The sequence below is a fragment of the Amblyraja radiata genome, chromosome 12 (genome assembly GCF_010909765.2).
Source record: "Amblyraja radiata isolate CabotCenter1 chromosome 12, sAmbRad1.1.pri, whole genome shotgun sequence".
Taxonomy (NCBI): Eukaryota; Metazoa; Chordata; class Chondrichthyes; order Rajiformes; family Rajidae; genus Amblyraja; species Amblyraja radiata.
Genome location: NC_045967.1, coordinates 52873474 through 52888829, shown reverse-complemented (window position 1 = coordinate 52888829; position 15356 = coordinate 52873474). Strand labels below are relative to the sequence as shown.

Sequence of the window (15356 nt, the reverse complement as noted above, 5' to 3'; positions counted from 1 at the left end):
CAGCTCCCACCATCTTGTGGTGCCACTTAATATTTGAGCCTTAGCATTGACGACCATACAACCAATTCATAGAGTTATACAGTGTGGAAACAGGCCCTTCGGCCTAACTTGCCCACACCGGCCAACATGTCCCGGCTACACTAGACCCACCTGCCCGCATTTGGTTCACATCCCTCCAAACCTGTCCTATCCATGTACCTGTCTAACTGTTCCTTAGATGTTGGGATAGTCTCTGCCTCAACTACCTCCTCTGGCAGCTTGTTCCATACACCCACCACCCTTTATGTGAAAAAGTTACCCCTCAGATTCCTGTTAAATATTTTCCCCATCTCCTTAAACCTATGTCCTCTGGTCCTCGATTCACCTACTCTGGGAAAGAGATTCTGTGCATTTACCCGATCTATTCCTCACGTGATTTTATACTTCATTTAAGTGTGATCCTTTCTTTGCATTCATGCATCCAATTCCAGCAAGAGCTGACTCTTGCGATTCAGAAACGAGAACACCTATTGATTTTCCCCTTTCCCTAATGCAAGGTTAACTTAAGTGTTGATTTGCAATCTGGCCAGGTTCCGAAACTTCAAAAGCCTGTCTGGTTTAACTTTCACAGCCTGCAGTGCTTGCATTTTACGAGCTAATTTTTGTTTTAACTCGCATCACTTAAACTTACACAATCCTACACACACTGGGGACAATTTACAATTTACCGAAGCCAATCTGCTGAAAAACCTGTACGCCTTTTGGAGTGTGGGAAACCGGAGGTCCTGGAGAAAACCCACGCAGCTCACGGGGAGAACGTACAAACTCCGTACACATAGCACCCGTAATCGGAATCGAACCCAAGTCTCTGGCACCGTAAGGTAACAACTCTACCATACCATGCCGCCCTTAAGTTCTCCATTAAGATATCCAGACATCACGAGGCTCCAAAGGGGAAGACGAGAACATGATGCACAAGCTTTTGAAAGCAATATCTACATAATTAAACAGAAACGTATTTGTTTCGTATTAAAAAGAATTACCAGGAAGAATGGCGTCAAAACCCATATCATCTATCATGTCTCTCAGCTCCTCAGCATTGGTGCACAGAGGGTCATATTCCACCATCCCATTCTGCTGTGCCAGAGAAACATGAACCGACATCACTCCACTTCTATTGGAAAGGTTCTCCTCTATAGTCTTCACGCAGGAATTGCACGTCATCCCCTTAATATTGATCATCGCCACGCTGCTGAGCGGATTATTTCTCGATTCGAGGGGTGGCTCGAGAAGTGAAGATATTAAAGGATGCTGTATAACACCAGGAGCAGGCAGACCATCATCAGGGATCAAAGCTTTGAAATTTCCCGGAGGCAAAGCCTCGACAGCTTGCCGTAAGGCATTTGGAGTTATCATGGTTGGGTTGTATTGGATGGTTGCGTTCTTATTTTCCAAAGAAACTTTGACTTTATGAACAGCGGGAAGTTCCGATAAGTTACTTTCAATGTTAGTGACACAGGAGTTGCAGTGCATGCCATCTATTCGGAGGATTAGATTTGTTCGATTGTTAGTCACTTCCTGCGGAGCAGCTTTTGATGCCTGAGTCGCATTTATTAGACGTTCAATGTCAACAGCCAGCTTCATGGGTTTGGCCTTGGCCTTGATTGTAGCAAAGAAGCCGGCACCTTCGATCTGACTCCTGAGGTCCTCTGGTGTGATGAGGTGGGGTTCGTACACAATTGTCGCCTCCTGGCTATTCAAGGAAACTACATTTAAAAAGAAACATTTTAAATATAAGTAATGAAAATGATTAAGATAGCCTAATGCAATTATTTTATTGTTTAGTTCAGAGATGCAGTGCAGAAACAGGCCCATCGGTCCACCGAATCCACGCCGACCAGCGACCGCCCCCGTACACTAGCACTATCCTGGCTGCCGTGAAGAGAGAGTGAACGCTGGCGCGCTTTGGCTGCCGCCGCTCTCTCTTCACACTGTGTTTTCGATTTTCTGTTTTTGGATTGAATTCTGTTTTTAATTTGTGTCTCTGTGATGTCTTTTTTACCTGTTCTATTCCGATTATATGTTTTTATTCCGATTACTATGTAAGGTGTCCTTGAGATGTCTGAAAGGCGCCCATTAAATAAAATTTATTATTATTATTATTATCCTACACACTAGGGACATTGTATCATTTTTACCGAAGTCAATTAACCTACAAACCTGTACGTCTTTGGAGTGGGGGAGGAAACTAGAGCACCTGCAAAAAACCTCCAATCTCCATACAGACAGCACCCGTAGTCAGGATCAAACCCAGGTCTCTGGCGCTGTAAAGGGCCTGTCCCACTTTCACGACCTAATTCAAGTCCAAGAGAGTTTATTGTCATGTGTCCCTGTATAGGACAATGAAATTCTTGCTTTGCTTCAGCACACAGAACATAGTAGGCATTTACTACAAAACAGATCAGTGTGTCCATATACCATAATATAAATATATACACACATGAATAAATAAACTGATAAAGTGCAAATAACAGATAATGGGCTATTAATAATCAGAGTTTTGTCCGAGCCATGTTTAATAGCCTGATGGCTATTCACGACCTCTGCCGAGTTTGCCCTTGACTCATACTCGCAGCATGGTCGTCACAAGGTCGTAGGTAGGTCGTGATACTAGTCGTAGGTACTCGTGGCATCAAGTAGGTCGGGGCGTTTTTTCTAGCCTGATGAAAAATGTCCACGAGGAAAAAAGGTTGTGAATTAGGTGGTGAAAGTGGGACAGGCCCTTAAGGCAGCAGCTCTAACGTTGCGCCACCATGCCATACTATTATTTAAAACATATACAAGATTCCTAGTGAACTTTGCCCAAATTATCAGTTAAAAATAAATGGAGCCCATCCATTGTTTTAACGAACTAAAAAACAAACATATATGCATCTTGCTCAAGATACAATGTAATAAAAAAACTGCAGATGCTAGTTTATACCAAAGATAGACACAAAATGCTGGTGCAACTCAGCGGATCAGGCAGCATTGCTACAGAACATGGATATTTATTAAAAATGTCCTTATCTGGCTTCTAGTTCTCCCCCCGACACCTTCCCCTTCCCCCGACATTCAGTCTGAAGGAGGGCCCAGACCCGAAATGCACCTATCCATTTTCTCCAGAGATGCTGCCTGACCCGCTGATTTACTCCAGCACCTTGTGTCTATCGTTGCTCAAGATATACTGTATCTCCTTTGTTGGATGTTCCTCTGTGGTGCCACTGTCTTGGTTCAATCACTTCACTTTCCCCATAGTAACCCTGCAGGGCGAGCTTCTGATTTTCTAGCTTTTAAAATATAATTTGTTGACCTTTCTTGTTGAAATACAAGTACTTTAATAAATTCCAAATCTTGCATATTTATATAATGCAACAAGCTCACGATTGATTTGGTCCAACTTATTTTGATGCAACCATTTAGTATTGCTCATTGTTATAATTTCCTAAAGATGTCACCTTCTGGAAAATAATCATTTGTGCTTAGGAATGCAAGTATAGCTGAGTGAATCTCACACTCACAATCAAGCAAACTGTGGGTACACATCCTGCAGCATAAAACCAAGCACAGTATAGAATGCAGGGCATAAAACGCTGAAGTAACTCAGCAGGTCAGGCAGCATCTATGAACAAGGGTCAGGACCCGCCTTCAAACTTGTCTTCAATCTGAAGAAGGGTCTCGACCCGAAATGTCACCTATCCATGTTCTCCAGAGATGCTGCCTGACCTGCTGAGTTACTCCAGTGCTAGGAGCCTGGCATCTTTCGCCGAGATCGTCAGTGTTGGAGCTCCGACCAACGCGGCCTGTGGACTTCGGGAGCCACGGTCTCTGGTAGGAAGCGGCCATTCCAGACACTCCAAGCTGCTGAGAGTGTTCACCCGACGCCGGAGTTCCATCATCTGGCTAGAGGGCCTGAAACATCGGGCCGCCGTAGCGGCAAATACGGAGGCCTCAATAGGCCCGACCATGGGTGAACAAGAGGAAGACTGGACTTTGTGCCTTCCCTCACAGTGAACCATTGTGGGAGGATGTTTTTATGTTTGGTGTTAAATTCTTTATTGTTGTGTTTTATTCTTATTGGTGTGCTGCAACTCAAATGTCACAACACCAATTGGTGTACGTGACAATAAATGTCCTTTGTCCACTTTGTGTCCTTTTGTGTATCAACACATGGTTAATACCTAGCAGTTCCTTGTTTCTACCGACTCTCTAATGCAGTATTGACGGCTGCTGGGAGGTTTTGTTAGAGGAGCGAACTTTCAGCTAATACTAATGTCAAGTTTGCTCGCAGCTGGATATAACCGATGCCCATGAGCACTATTGTCAACAACAGTATTGATTTCTCCCCTGCGTGTGACGATACTCTCATGTGCAAATATAAATATATAAACACGCAAAAGCGATTGTCTGGCTCAGTTTGAGGAATCGTTCAGTGCTAACATTGACGACCACTTTATAATTGTGAATACGCTGTATTACCTGTAAAGCACGTTGGACCATTCCGAGGGGCCACTGCTTCCAGCTGCTTTTCACTGTACCTCAGTGCACGTGACAATAAAACTAAACTGTCGCTTCAGGAACGGTATACAGTGCAAAAGAGCGCAAGAGAAGAAAAAAGATCACCTTTGATACGCTGAACCCCCTGCAGTTTGCCGACCTTGCCTTCAATGGTGCTGCTGCAGGAGTGACAGGTCATTCCTTCAACCCGCATCTTCACCACCATCTCACTGCCACCGCCGCCGCCTTGATCCAACTTGATGTCCTCAGCCGCCGGCAGCTTCCTATCAACGAGAAAACCGTCGCCAGCCACGCCCACAATATTATCACTGAGACTTGGTGCAGTGGAGGTGGAAGGCAATGCACCATTGACCGGATCTGGTGGCTTTTTCCTCTCCGCATGTTGCACGGTGGGTGCTTGGTTTCCGATCTGCGGGCAAGGCTGGGGAGCGAGAATGGAATGCGTGTGGTGGGCAGATTCTGGTGGGACAGGCACTGGGCCTGCGTCGGTCAGAGCAGCTTCGAATCCCATATCATCGATTGCTTCCTGCAGGGTCTCCGGGCTTTGGATCTCTGGGTTGTACACAATAGCAGCATTATGGTTTTCAAGTGATACCTGTACAAACAGACAATGAAAATTGAAATAGATCATTGGAGAAGGTAACATAAAAGCAAACACTGATAAAATATAAACGAGGACAGGCAGACTAGTAGGAGAACTGGGTAGAGGGAAGGGATGGAGAGATAAGGAAGGCAACGGTTACTTGAAGTTAGAGAAGTCAATGTTCATACCGCTGGGGTGTAAGCTGCCCAGTCAAAATATGAGGTGCTGTTCCTCCAATTTGCACTGGGCCTCACTATGACAATGCAAGAAGGGTCATCTTAGTTGGTCCTGAATATCCAGATCAGGTGAGTACAGATGCACAACGACATGAATCAAGTTCAGGCCATGAGCCTGGTCAAAATACACTCCAGCTGATCATTTGTGCCCATGTTTTGTTAAACCATTTAGCATTCCAACCATGAAAAATGTGATCATCTGATAGCATGCAAAATATTTATTACTGAAGTGAACGAGTGCTGTGAGCAATTTTGGGCACCATATCTGAGGAAGGATGTACTGGCCCTGGAGAAGGTCCAGAGGAGGTTTACAAGAATGATCCCAGGAATGAGTGGGTTAACCTATGATGAGTGTACGACGGTACTGGGCCTGTACTCGTTGGAGTTTAGAAGAGTGAGTGTGGACCTCATTGAAACATACTGAATTGAGAAATGGTTTGGATCGAGTGGATGTGAAGAGGATGTTTCCACTAGTGGGAGAGTCTAGGACTAGAGGTCATAGCCTCAGAATTAAAGGACGTTTCTTTAGGAAGGAGATGAGGAGGAATTTCTTTAGTCAGAGGGTGGTGAATCTGTGGAATTCTTTGCCACTGAAGGATGTGGAGGCCTTCAATGGGTATTTTTAAAGCAGAGATTGATAGATTATTGATTAGTACGGTTGTCAGGGGTTATGGGGAGAAGGCAGGAGAATGGGGTTAGGAGGGAGAGATAAATCAGCTGATTGAATGGCGGAGTTCCTCTTGCACTTTGTGTTTTGATCAATATTAAATAATTCAGTTTTGTTGCTGCACTTATCATGTTCCAGATCAACAAGACCCAAATGAACAAACATTGCAGAATTCCCGATGAACTTGACAACAAGAACAGGAGATCCAAATTCCTTTTTTTGCCAAGTTACTACAAACTTAATATAAAAGGGTTGCATCAATTTTTCTTGCTAATAAGTTACATCACCCAAATGAAATTATCATATTGTCATTGGAAGCCAAGAATATAAATGTCTTAATTTGCATTGCATAAATACATTCTAACAGGGTAATGAGGGAAATGCAAAATCAGCTTTTCAGTCCTAAAAGTTCACATGCAAAACTGATTGGGCATATTTGTGTGTAAACAAAAATGCTGGAGAAACTCAGCGGGTGAGGCAACATCTATGGAGCGAAGGAAACAGGCAACGTTTAAGGTCGAGACCCTTCTTCAGACTGATGTGAGGGTGAGGGGGGGGGGGGCGGGAAGAAGAAAGGAAGAGGTGGAGACAGTGGGCTGTGGGAGAGCTGGGAAGGTGAGGGGAAAGAAGGAGAAAGCAGGGACTACCTGAAATTAGAGAAGTCAATTACCCAAGCGAAATATGAGGTGCTGCTCCTCCACTTTACTGTGGGCCTCACTCTGGCCATGGAGGAGGCCCAGGACAGAAAGGTCGGATTTGGAAAGGGAGGGGGAGTTGAAGTGCTGAGCCACCAGGAGATCAGGTTGGTTATTGCGAACCGAGCGGAGGTGTTGGTCTCACCGATGTAGAGCAGCTGACACCTAGAGCAGCGGATGCAATAGATGAGGTTGGAGGAGGTGCAGGTGAACCTCTGCCGCACCTGGAAAGACTGCTTGGGTCCTGCATGGCCAGAGTGAGGCCCACCGTAAATTGGAGGTGCAGCACCTCATATTTCGCTTGGGTAATTGATCTCTAATTTCAGGTAGTCCCTGCTTTCTCCTTCTTTCCCCTCCCCTTCCCAGCTCTCCAACAGCCCACTGTCTCCACCTCTTCCTTTCTTCTTCCCTCACCCCCCCCCCCCCCCACTCTCACATCAGTCTGAAGAAGGGTCATGGCTCCAGCCTCGGCCCAGTCCTCGGGATCAGCCCATGGCACCACCCTCCCCACCAGGGCGGCCGTCAGCAGCCGACGCCACTCCTCATTCACCGCGAGCAATGGATTGCCCCTCCCTCGCGGAGTATCCCGTCCTGCCTTGCGAGTGATTTGTGACGTCACTCGGATTTGTTTCCGAAATGGATGAGTTTTTGGGGCTGTTTTCAAAATTGAAAGAATTAATAACCGGAAATATAGGTGGGAATGCGGTGGGAAGATGTTTAACGCCACGATGGGAAAAATGGGAATAGGATGTGTGAAAATGGCAAGGCTGTGGCCTAGTGTTTGGAAGAAGATAGGAAAACCAGATTGACACATCGTGGGCACAAACAAGACAAAGACTTTTAGTTATATAGGGATGAGGCCCCCCTCTCATTGTTCTAAGCTTTAACAAATGTAAACTCAAATGTCCCAGTCTTTCGTTCTGCTCTCTTCAGCCCTGCTACACACAGACACACACACACACAAAAGTAGAAAAACATACAAACAATAAAACAATCTGGCAAACCTTGAAGAATATGTTGTTTTCAGAAATGCAAAGAGGATATTTTGTTACACAACAGAATATTTCCAGGAAGTGTTATTGAAAAAGAATGTTAAAAGTGCAACACCACTAGCTTATGTGTAGGACGAAAATGCAGATCATAAATGAGGTCATGTGATAGGAGTAGAATGAGGCTATTCGGCCCATCAAGTCTACTCCGCCATTCAACATGGCTGATCCATCTCTCCCTTCTAACCCTATTCTCCTGCCTTCCTCTGACACCTGTACTAATCAAGGAACTATCTATCACTGCCTTAAAATATCCACTGCCTTAGCCACCACAGCCTTCTGACTAAAGACATTTTCATCTCCTTCCTAAAAGAACGTTGTTTTATTCTGAGGCTATGACCTCTAGTCCTAGACTCTCCCACTGGTAGAAACATCTTCTCCACATCCAAGTCTTTCACTATTCTGTATGTTTCATTGAGGTCCCCCCCTCATGCCGTTTCAAACTGAAGATAGACACAAAATGCTGGAGTAACTCAGTACGATTGGCAGCATCTCTGGAGAGAAGGAAAGGGTGACGTTTCAGGTTGAAACTCGACCTGAAACGTCACCCATTTCTTCTCTCCAGAGATGCTGCCTGTCCCGCTGAGTTACTCCAGCATCTTGCATCTAACACTAGGTTATGCAAGAATTTGAATTTCTTTGAACTGCAGTTTTCAAAAACAACAACCAACCTGCAAATCTTTGAGCTATAGCCAGTAAATGTTAAATCATTTCTGCCTCAGCAAACCTCAAAGGGCAAAATGGCCTCCTCCAGCACTTATTTTCAATGTTTGTTTCAAAGGCCGGTTTGACACAAATATAATACACACTGCATTAAAATACAATCAACCTAATCCAGTTGTTAATCTCTAGTTTTGGCAACTGATGCCGTTCTCACGAGATGGACGCACTAACGAGCACTTTCTACGCAAATATGCAGATATTTATCACTGAGCCCAGGGCCAAACAATCCACGGTTCCCCAAAGGATCTCCCCCGAGGCGGAACAATGGCACAGTGGTAGAGTTATGGGAGAAGTTAATGCTTTGCATAATCGTGAATTCACCCATTGCAGAGAGTCGGAATATCAGGCGAAGCAAAATAAAACTTTTGATTTTGAACACAGAATGAAAATTGCATGGACAACGATAGAATATCCTTGGGAATGCATGGACCACCATGGGAGGTGGTCCTGGAGGGGAGGATGCTCCTCAAACTGCGGAGCATCTTGGATAATACAGCTCACCCCCTTCATGACAACCTGGGGAGCACCTTCAGCATCAGACTGGTTCCCACCAAGATGCAGCACAGAACGCCACAGGAGATCCTTCTTCCTTCCCTGTGGCTATCAAACTGTACAACTCCCCCTTCTGTCATGGGGTAGACTGACTTCCACCCACCGCCCCAAATCTTTGCACATCCCCAATCCTTTCCACACATCACTTTAATTTCATGTTTCATGTATCTTGTGTTTAATGACTGTAGGCAGATCAATTTCCCTCCTGGGATAAATAAAGTTCTATCGTATCGTATGAGAACGGCCTCACACTCATCTCTGACATCACGCGCGGTCAAATAGTGCGATGAAAGCCCAGGCTTAAATATATCCGCACGGATGAGGCAGATGGAGGAAAATAACACATTAAGCCCAGCAGGAGTGATTCGCAGTTTAGTTTCGTTTAGAGATACAGCGTGAAAACAGCCCTTCAGCCCATCGATTCCATGCCGACCGTCGATCACCCGTTCTTCATAAGTAAAATGGGTTTTTAAAAAACCAGAAAGGCTATTTTATGAAGGGTAGAAGAGGGTTATATAGATATGTGGCTCGCGATACCAGAATAACATGGAAATGATTATGGTGAATCACCTGCTCTTCATAAGTAAAACAGGTTAAAAATAAATAAAAACATCCTGCCTATTTAATGAAATCTGATGAAGGGTAGAAGAGGATTACAAAGATATGTTGCAAGAGATACCAGAATTGTATTGAAAGGATGACGAGCATTGGGAAATTATGATGCAAGATGTGCATCTCGAAGGCGTTATTGAATTTCAACCCCATTTCAGACAATTTAAAACTTTGACAAAACATCGATGATGCGGAAATGCTCCCGGCATCATATTTCCTCAGGCCCATTTTATGTTTTCCTGCCCAAAACATGAACGCAAAGTCTGCCAAATTAGATTTTGCTTTCAAAATCTTCATGCTAATAAAATCAGATAATTGAAGTGGAAATTGATTATAAGACTTGCTGCAAATATAATTTCAGGGAATAATGTCATTAACCAGAGCATTATACTCACAATACAATTTCAGGAGTTTTTCCTCAAGCTTAAAAAGGCAGGCCTTTATTTAATTTGTCCAGTTACATAGGTTACAAATCTATTTAACCAGACCTAAATCAGAGCTTGGTCTGTGGTGCAACCATGATAAACCGATGACTCACGAGAATAAAATTAAATTTGGCAGAGATTAAAGATTAATCAGTGTGCGTTTAAAAGGCCAATATTGTCTCGAGGCCAACACGTATACAAGCTTGAAAACGTTAATTTATAGTCATTCAGAGGTTCTGGAAACTATTCAGAGATATAATCCTTGCTTGTGGAAAGTTATTCCAGTGCTCCATTAGAGTCCTACAATCATAAGGCAGGCCTTTCGGCCCAACCTTCCCATGCCGACCAAGGTGTCATGAGCAATTCCATCCGTCTGAAGAGGGGTCCCCAAACATCACCTATCCTTCCTCCAGAGATGCTGCCTGACCCACTGAGTTACTCTAGCATGTCTATCTTTTCTACAGTCCATTATAAATCCATTCTGTCTAAACCTCTCCTATCTATGTGCCTGTCCAAATGTATTTAAAATGTTGTGATCAAAGTTGTGCCTCGACTACCTCATCTGGCAGCACGTTCCATGTGCCCTTCACCCTTTGTGTGGAAAAGGCTGCCCTTCAGTCTCCATGAACCTACCGATTTTTGGAGAGTGCAAGAAAAATTACACTGTTCCTGGATGGTCGAAGAGAAACAATGGAAAATAATATAAACCACATTATATCAGGGGCTGGGTGTTGGGGAACTGTCGGGAGAAAAGGTTACAGAGAAAAATGTGAGGAGTAAGTTTGCTGAGATAAAATGACAGACTTGATATGCCAAAATGACCTCCTCCATTCCATTAGATGAAACAGGCGGTCACGGTGGCGCAGCGGAAGAGATGCTGCCTTATAGCGAATGCAGCGCCGGAGACCCGGGTTCGATCCTGACTACGGGTGCTGTCTGTACGGAGTTTGTACGTTCTTCCCGTGACCTGCGTGTGTTGTCTCCGAGATCTTCGGTTTCCTCCCACACTCCAAAGACGTACAGGTTTGCAGGTTAATTGGCTTGGTGTAAATGTAAAAATTGTCCCTGGTGTGTGAAGGATAGTGCGGGGATCGCTGGTCGGCGCGGACCCGGTGGGCCGAAGGGCCTGTTTCCGTGCTGCATGTCTAAACTAAACCACGGATACCGAAAGATAAAAATATATAAGCTGGAAGTAATTAGATCAAACAGCATCTGTGGGGATTAAAACAGTCTAGATTTTAGTTTTAGTTTTAGAGATAAAGCAATGGAAACAGGCCCTTCAGTCCACTGAGTCCACGTCGACCAGCAATCACCCCGTATACTAGTTCTATTCTACAAACTAGGGACAATTTACTGAAGCCAATTAACCAACAAATTGCAGGCATTTTGAATGTGGGAGGAAACCGGAGCACCCGGAGAAAACGCACATGGTCACAGCAGGAATGTACAATCTCTGTAGAGACAGCACCCGTAGTCAGGATTGAACTTGGGTCTCTGGTGCTGTGAAGCAGCAGCTTTACCACTGCGCCACCGTGCTGCACTCATTTCAGTCAACATTCAACATTTCAGTCAATATTTCAGTTCAAAGTCCCTTCCAGGTATTCGCTCAAAATAACCGGCAAGAAGTGAATAACTACGGAATTCTGACCAGTCACTTTGGAGAAGTCACCGAGCACTTGGAAAAGCTCATCTTCCAATTACCCCCATTTAAAAAAAAAGTGTTTTAAAGATACAGCGCGGAAACAGGCCCTTCGGCCCACCGAGTCGGCACTGACCAGCGATCTCCGCACATTAATCTCCGCACTATCCTACATGCACCAGGGACAGTTTACACTTTTACCGAGCCAATTAAGCTACAAACCTGTACGTCTTTGGAGAGTAGGAGGAATCCAAAGATCTCTGAGAAAACCCACGCGGTGACGTGGAGAACATACAAACTCCGTACAGACAGCACCCTTAGTCGGAATGGAACCCAGCAAGTGCTGTAAGGCAGCAACTACTGCTGCGCCACCGTGCCGCTCATCTATGAACAATGTGTCTATCCAATCTTTGTAATTAAAAACTAGATTAAACATTCAGAAAGTATTCAGACCCCCTCACTTTTTCCACATTTTGTTACGTTACAGCTTTATTTTAAAATGAATCTAAAAATTTTTTTATCATCAGTCTACACACAATATCCCAGAATGAAGAAGCAAAACCAAGTGTTTAGAATTTTTTTTTAAATAAATTAAAAATAAATAACTGAAATATCACATTTACATAAGTATTCAGACCCTTTGCTATGACACTCAGAATTGAGCATAGGTTCATCCTATTTCCGTTGATTATCCTTGAGTTGTTTCTACAACTTGATTGGAGTCCACCAGTGGTAAATTAAATTGATAGGACACGATTTGGAAAGGCACACACCTGTCTATACAAGGTCCCACAGTTGACAGTGCATGTCAGCGCAAAAACCAAGCCATGAAGATGAAGGAATTGTCCGTAGACCTCGGTGACAGGGTTGTGTCGAGACACGGATCTGGGGAAGGGTATAAAACAGTTTCTGCAGCATTGCAGGTCCCGAAGAGCATAGTGGCCTCCGTCATTCTTAAATGGAAGAACTTTGGAACTACCAGGTCTCTTCATAGAGCTGGCCGCCCGGCCAAACTGAGCAATCGGGGAGAAGGGCCTTGGTCAGGGAGGTGATCAAGAACCCGATGGTCGCTCTGACAGAGCTGCAGAGTTCCTTTGTGGAGATGCGAGAACCTTCCAGAAGGACAACTATATCTACAGCACTCCACCAATCAGGCCTTTATGGTAGAGTGACCAGACGGAAGCCACTCCTCAGTAAAAGGCACATGACAGCCCGCTTGGAACAAGATTCTCTGGTCTGATGAAACAAAGATGGAACTCTTTGGCCTTAATGCCAAGCGTCACGTCTGGAGGAAACCAGGCACCGCTCATCACCTGGCCAATACCATACCTACAGTGAAGCATGGTGGTGGCAGCATCATGCTGTGGGGATGTTTTTCAGCGGCAGGAACTGGAAGACTAGTCGGGATCGAGGGAAAGATGAACGGAGCAAAGTACAGAGAGATCCTTGATGAAAACTGCTCCAGAGCGTTCTGGACCTCAGACTGGGGCGGAGGTTCACCTTCCAACAGGTCAACGACCCTAAGCACACAGCCAAGACAACGTAGGAGTGGCTTCGTGACAAGTCTGTGAATGTCCTTGGGTGGCCCAGCCAGAGCACAGACTTGAACCCGATCGAACATCTCTGGAGGGACCTGAAAATAGCTGTGCATCGACACTCCCCATCCAACCCGACAGAGCTTGAGAGGATCTGCAGAGAGAAATTACCCAAATGCAGGTGTGCCAAGCTTGTAGCGTCATACCCAAGAAGACTTCAGGCTGTTATCGCTGCCAAAGGTGCCTCAACAAAGTACTGAGTAAAGGGTCTGAATACTTATGTAAATGTGATATTTCAGTTATTTATTTTTAATTACTTTGCAAATTTTTCTAAACACCTGTTTTCGCTTTTTTATTATGTGGTATAGTGTATAGATTGATGATTAAAAAAATGAATTTAATCCATTTTAGAATAAGGCTGTAACGTAGCAAAATGTGCAAAAAATGAAGGGGTCTGAATATTTTCTGAATGCACTGTAGATATCAGGACAGCAATGCCCATTGGCACTGCCATGGAACTGCAATATTAAAATTGCAAGTAATGACACAATTAAAAGAAACATAACTCAATAGAAAGAAAGTTTCATCTATTTTCAATAATGAATACTATGGAGAGTCAGCATGTCAAAGAGGACCCTCTCGGACTTCTACAGGTGCACAGTTTTCGGCGACAGTGGGTTTGACGCCAATGAGCGTAGCTTGACTTCTCCTGACGTGGGTGCTGTCGTCAGGATGACATAGGCTGTCGCTGGTTTTTCGGCAACCTGACAGTCACCGGCAATTGCCAAGTGGGACAGGCCCATAAAAGGAAGTGTACTGACATCCCACTTTTTAACATCCCACATAAATGATTAACCAATCCACCCAAAGACAGGCAGCTTTGTCTGCCCAGTGCTGTATAAGCAGAGGACTTTGCCCAGTTGAAGATCACTGCGACATCTACACTCCCCTATATGATTGAGCACAAAGCAGATAATAACATTAGATCAAATCCACCCAAGATATACATCCAGCCTCTTACATTAGTGTTTCTTCAATGCAAACAAAATGATCCACAACTGGAAGCGTCAACTTGACTCATTTAGATGCAAATAGAGACGACGAAGGGGAAAGTAGATAACCCAACCAAAAAAATCTATGCTAATTTGCAAATTCAAATAAACCAGGACATCTTTGTGCCGAAGCAACTCTAGGGTTGGCGAAAAGGCCTAAAGCCGTCTCTGCATTCGTGTCACAAGTCGAGAGCTGCAAGCCAAGACATTGATTCAATGGCACTTTTATTGCCGGGTGCAAATGCGCAGTAAAATTATTTTCTTACATATAGTCCAGTACAGTATTCCTTCTTGACCACTTAGGCGACAGCTGCAGGACAGGCAGCCGTTCAGGACAGCGCCTCCTCCAATGAATGTATTAAAATGATTCCAGTAAACCTGTAGAACTTCCCCACTGGTTTTAATAGCAGCACAAAGCTTGCCTGCAAAATGGAAGTCAGGGGTTGTTGGGAGGCGGCAGGAAAATGTGACTGAGAGGGAAAGGTAGATCAGCCATGATTGAATGGTGGAGTTGACTTGATGGGTCAAATGGCCTAATTCTGCTCCGAGAACATATATGCATGAAAATTTACTGTGGAATGATTACAACAGTGATCTTTTCAGTTAAATTATTTTTGTTTTGCTAGTTCTGATGGAAGGTTACACATAGAATAAGATTTCTATTTAAACGAAAAAGTAATTCATTTCTGGGCCTCTATTAAGTTTATATATTTGTCATATACAGTTTCCTTTTAAAGTGAACTATGCATGGAACTCAAATGGCACGAGAAATTAAAATTGGAGTTCTTATCTTTTGTTCGTAATACAGCAGGCTTCATTGAGTTTTCTGTTAATCTTTAACGCTTACTGCGCTGTTCAGTGCACGCTCTCAGGAAGAATGCCTCGCTCTTTCAAGAGGCAATTCTCACTGTAATATTTGATAACTTTATGACCATGGTACAAGTTAAAATTGTTCTTATCAAAAAGCCATGTATTAAATTTATACTCAAATAATCTCATGATCAGTGTTTAAAGAAAATCGAAATTTGTCCGCCATCAAATATGACATTGTT

General features: G+C 44.1%; 1 protein-coding gene across 3 annotated transcripts in view; it reads right to left on the bottom strand.

Annotated features, from left to right (window-relative positions):
- atp7a (ATPase copper transporting alpha) overlaps window positions 1-15356 on the bottom strand; it is a 73255-nt gene that overhangs the window by 49277 nt on the left and 8622 nt on the right. For all 3 annotated transcript variants that reach the window (XM_033030788.1, XM_033030790.1, XM_033030789.1), the window contains exons 3-4: window positions 4642-5131; window positions 1023-1745 (exon numbers count right to left, since the gene is read on the bottom strand). In XM_033030788.1, coding sequence (XP_032886679.1) covers window positions 1023-1745; window positions 4642-5131 — 1213 coding nt within the window. The remainder of the gene's footprint in view (window positions 1-1022; window positions 1746-4641; window positions 5132-15356) is intronic.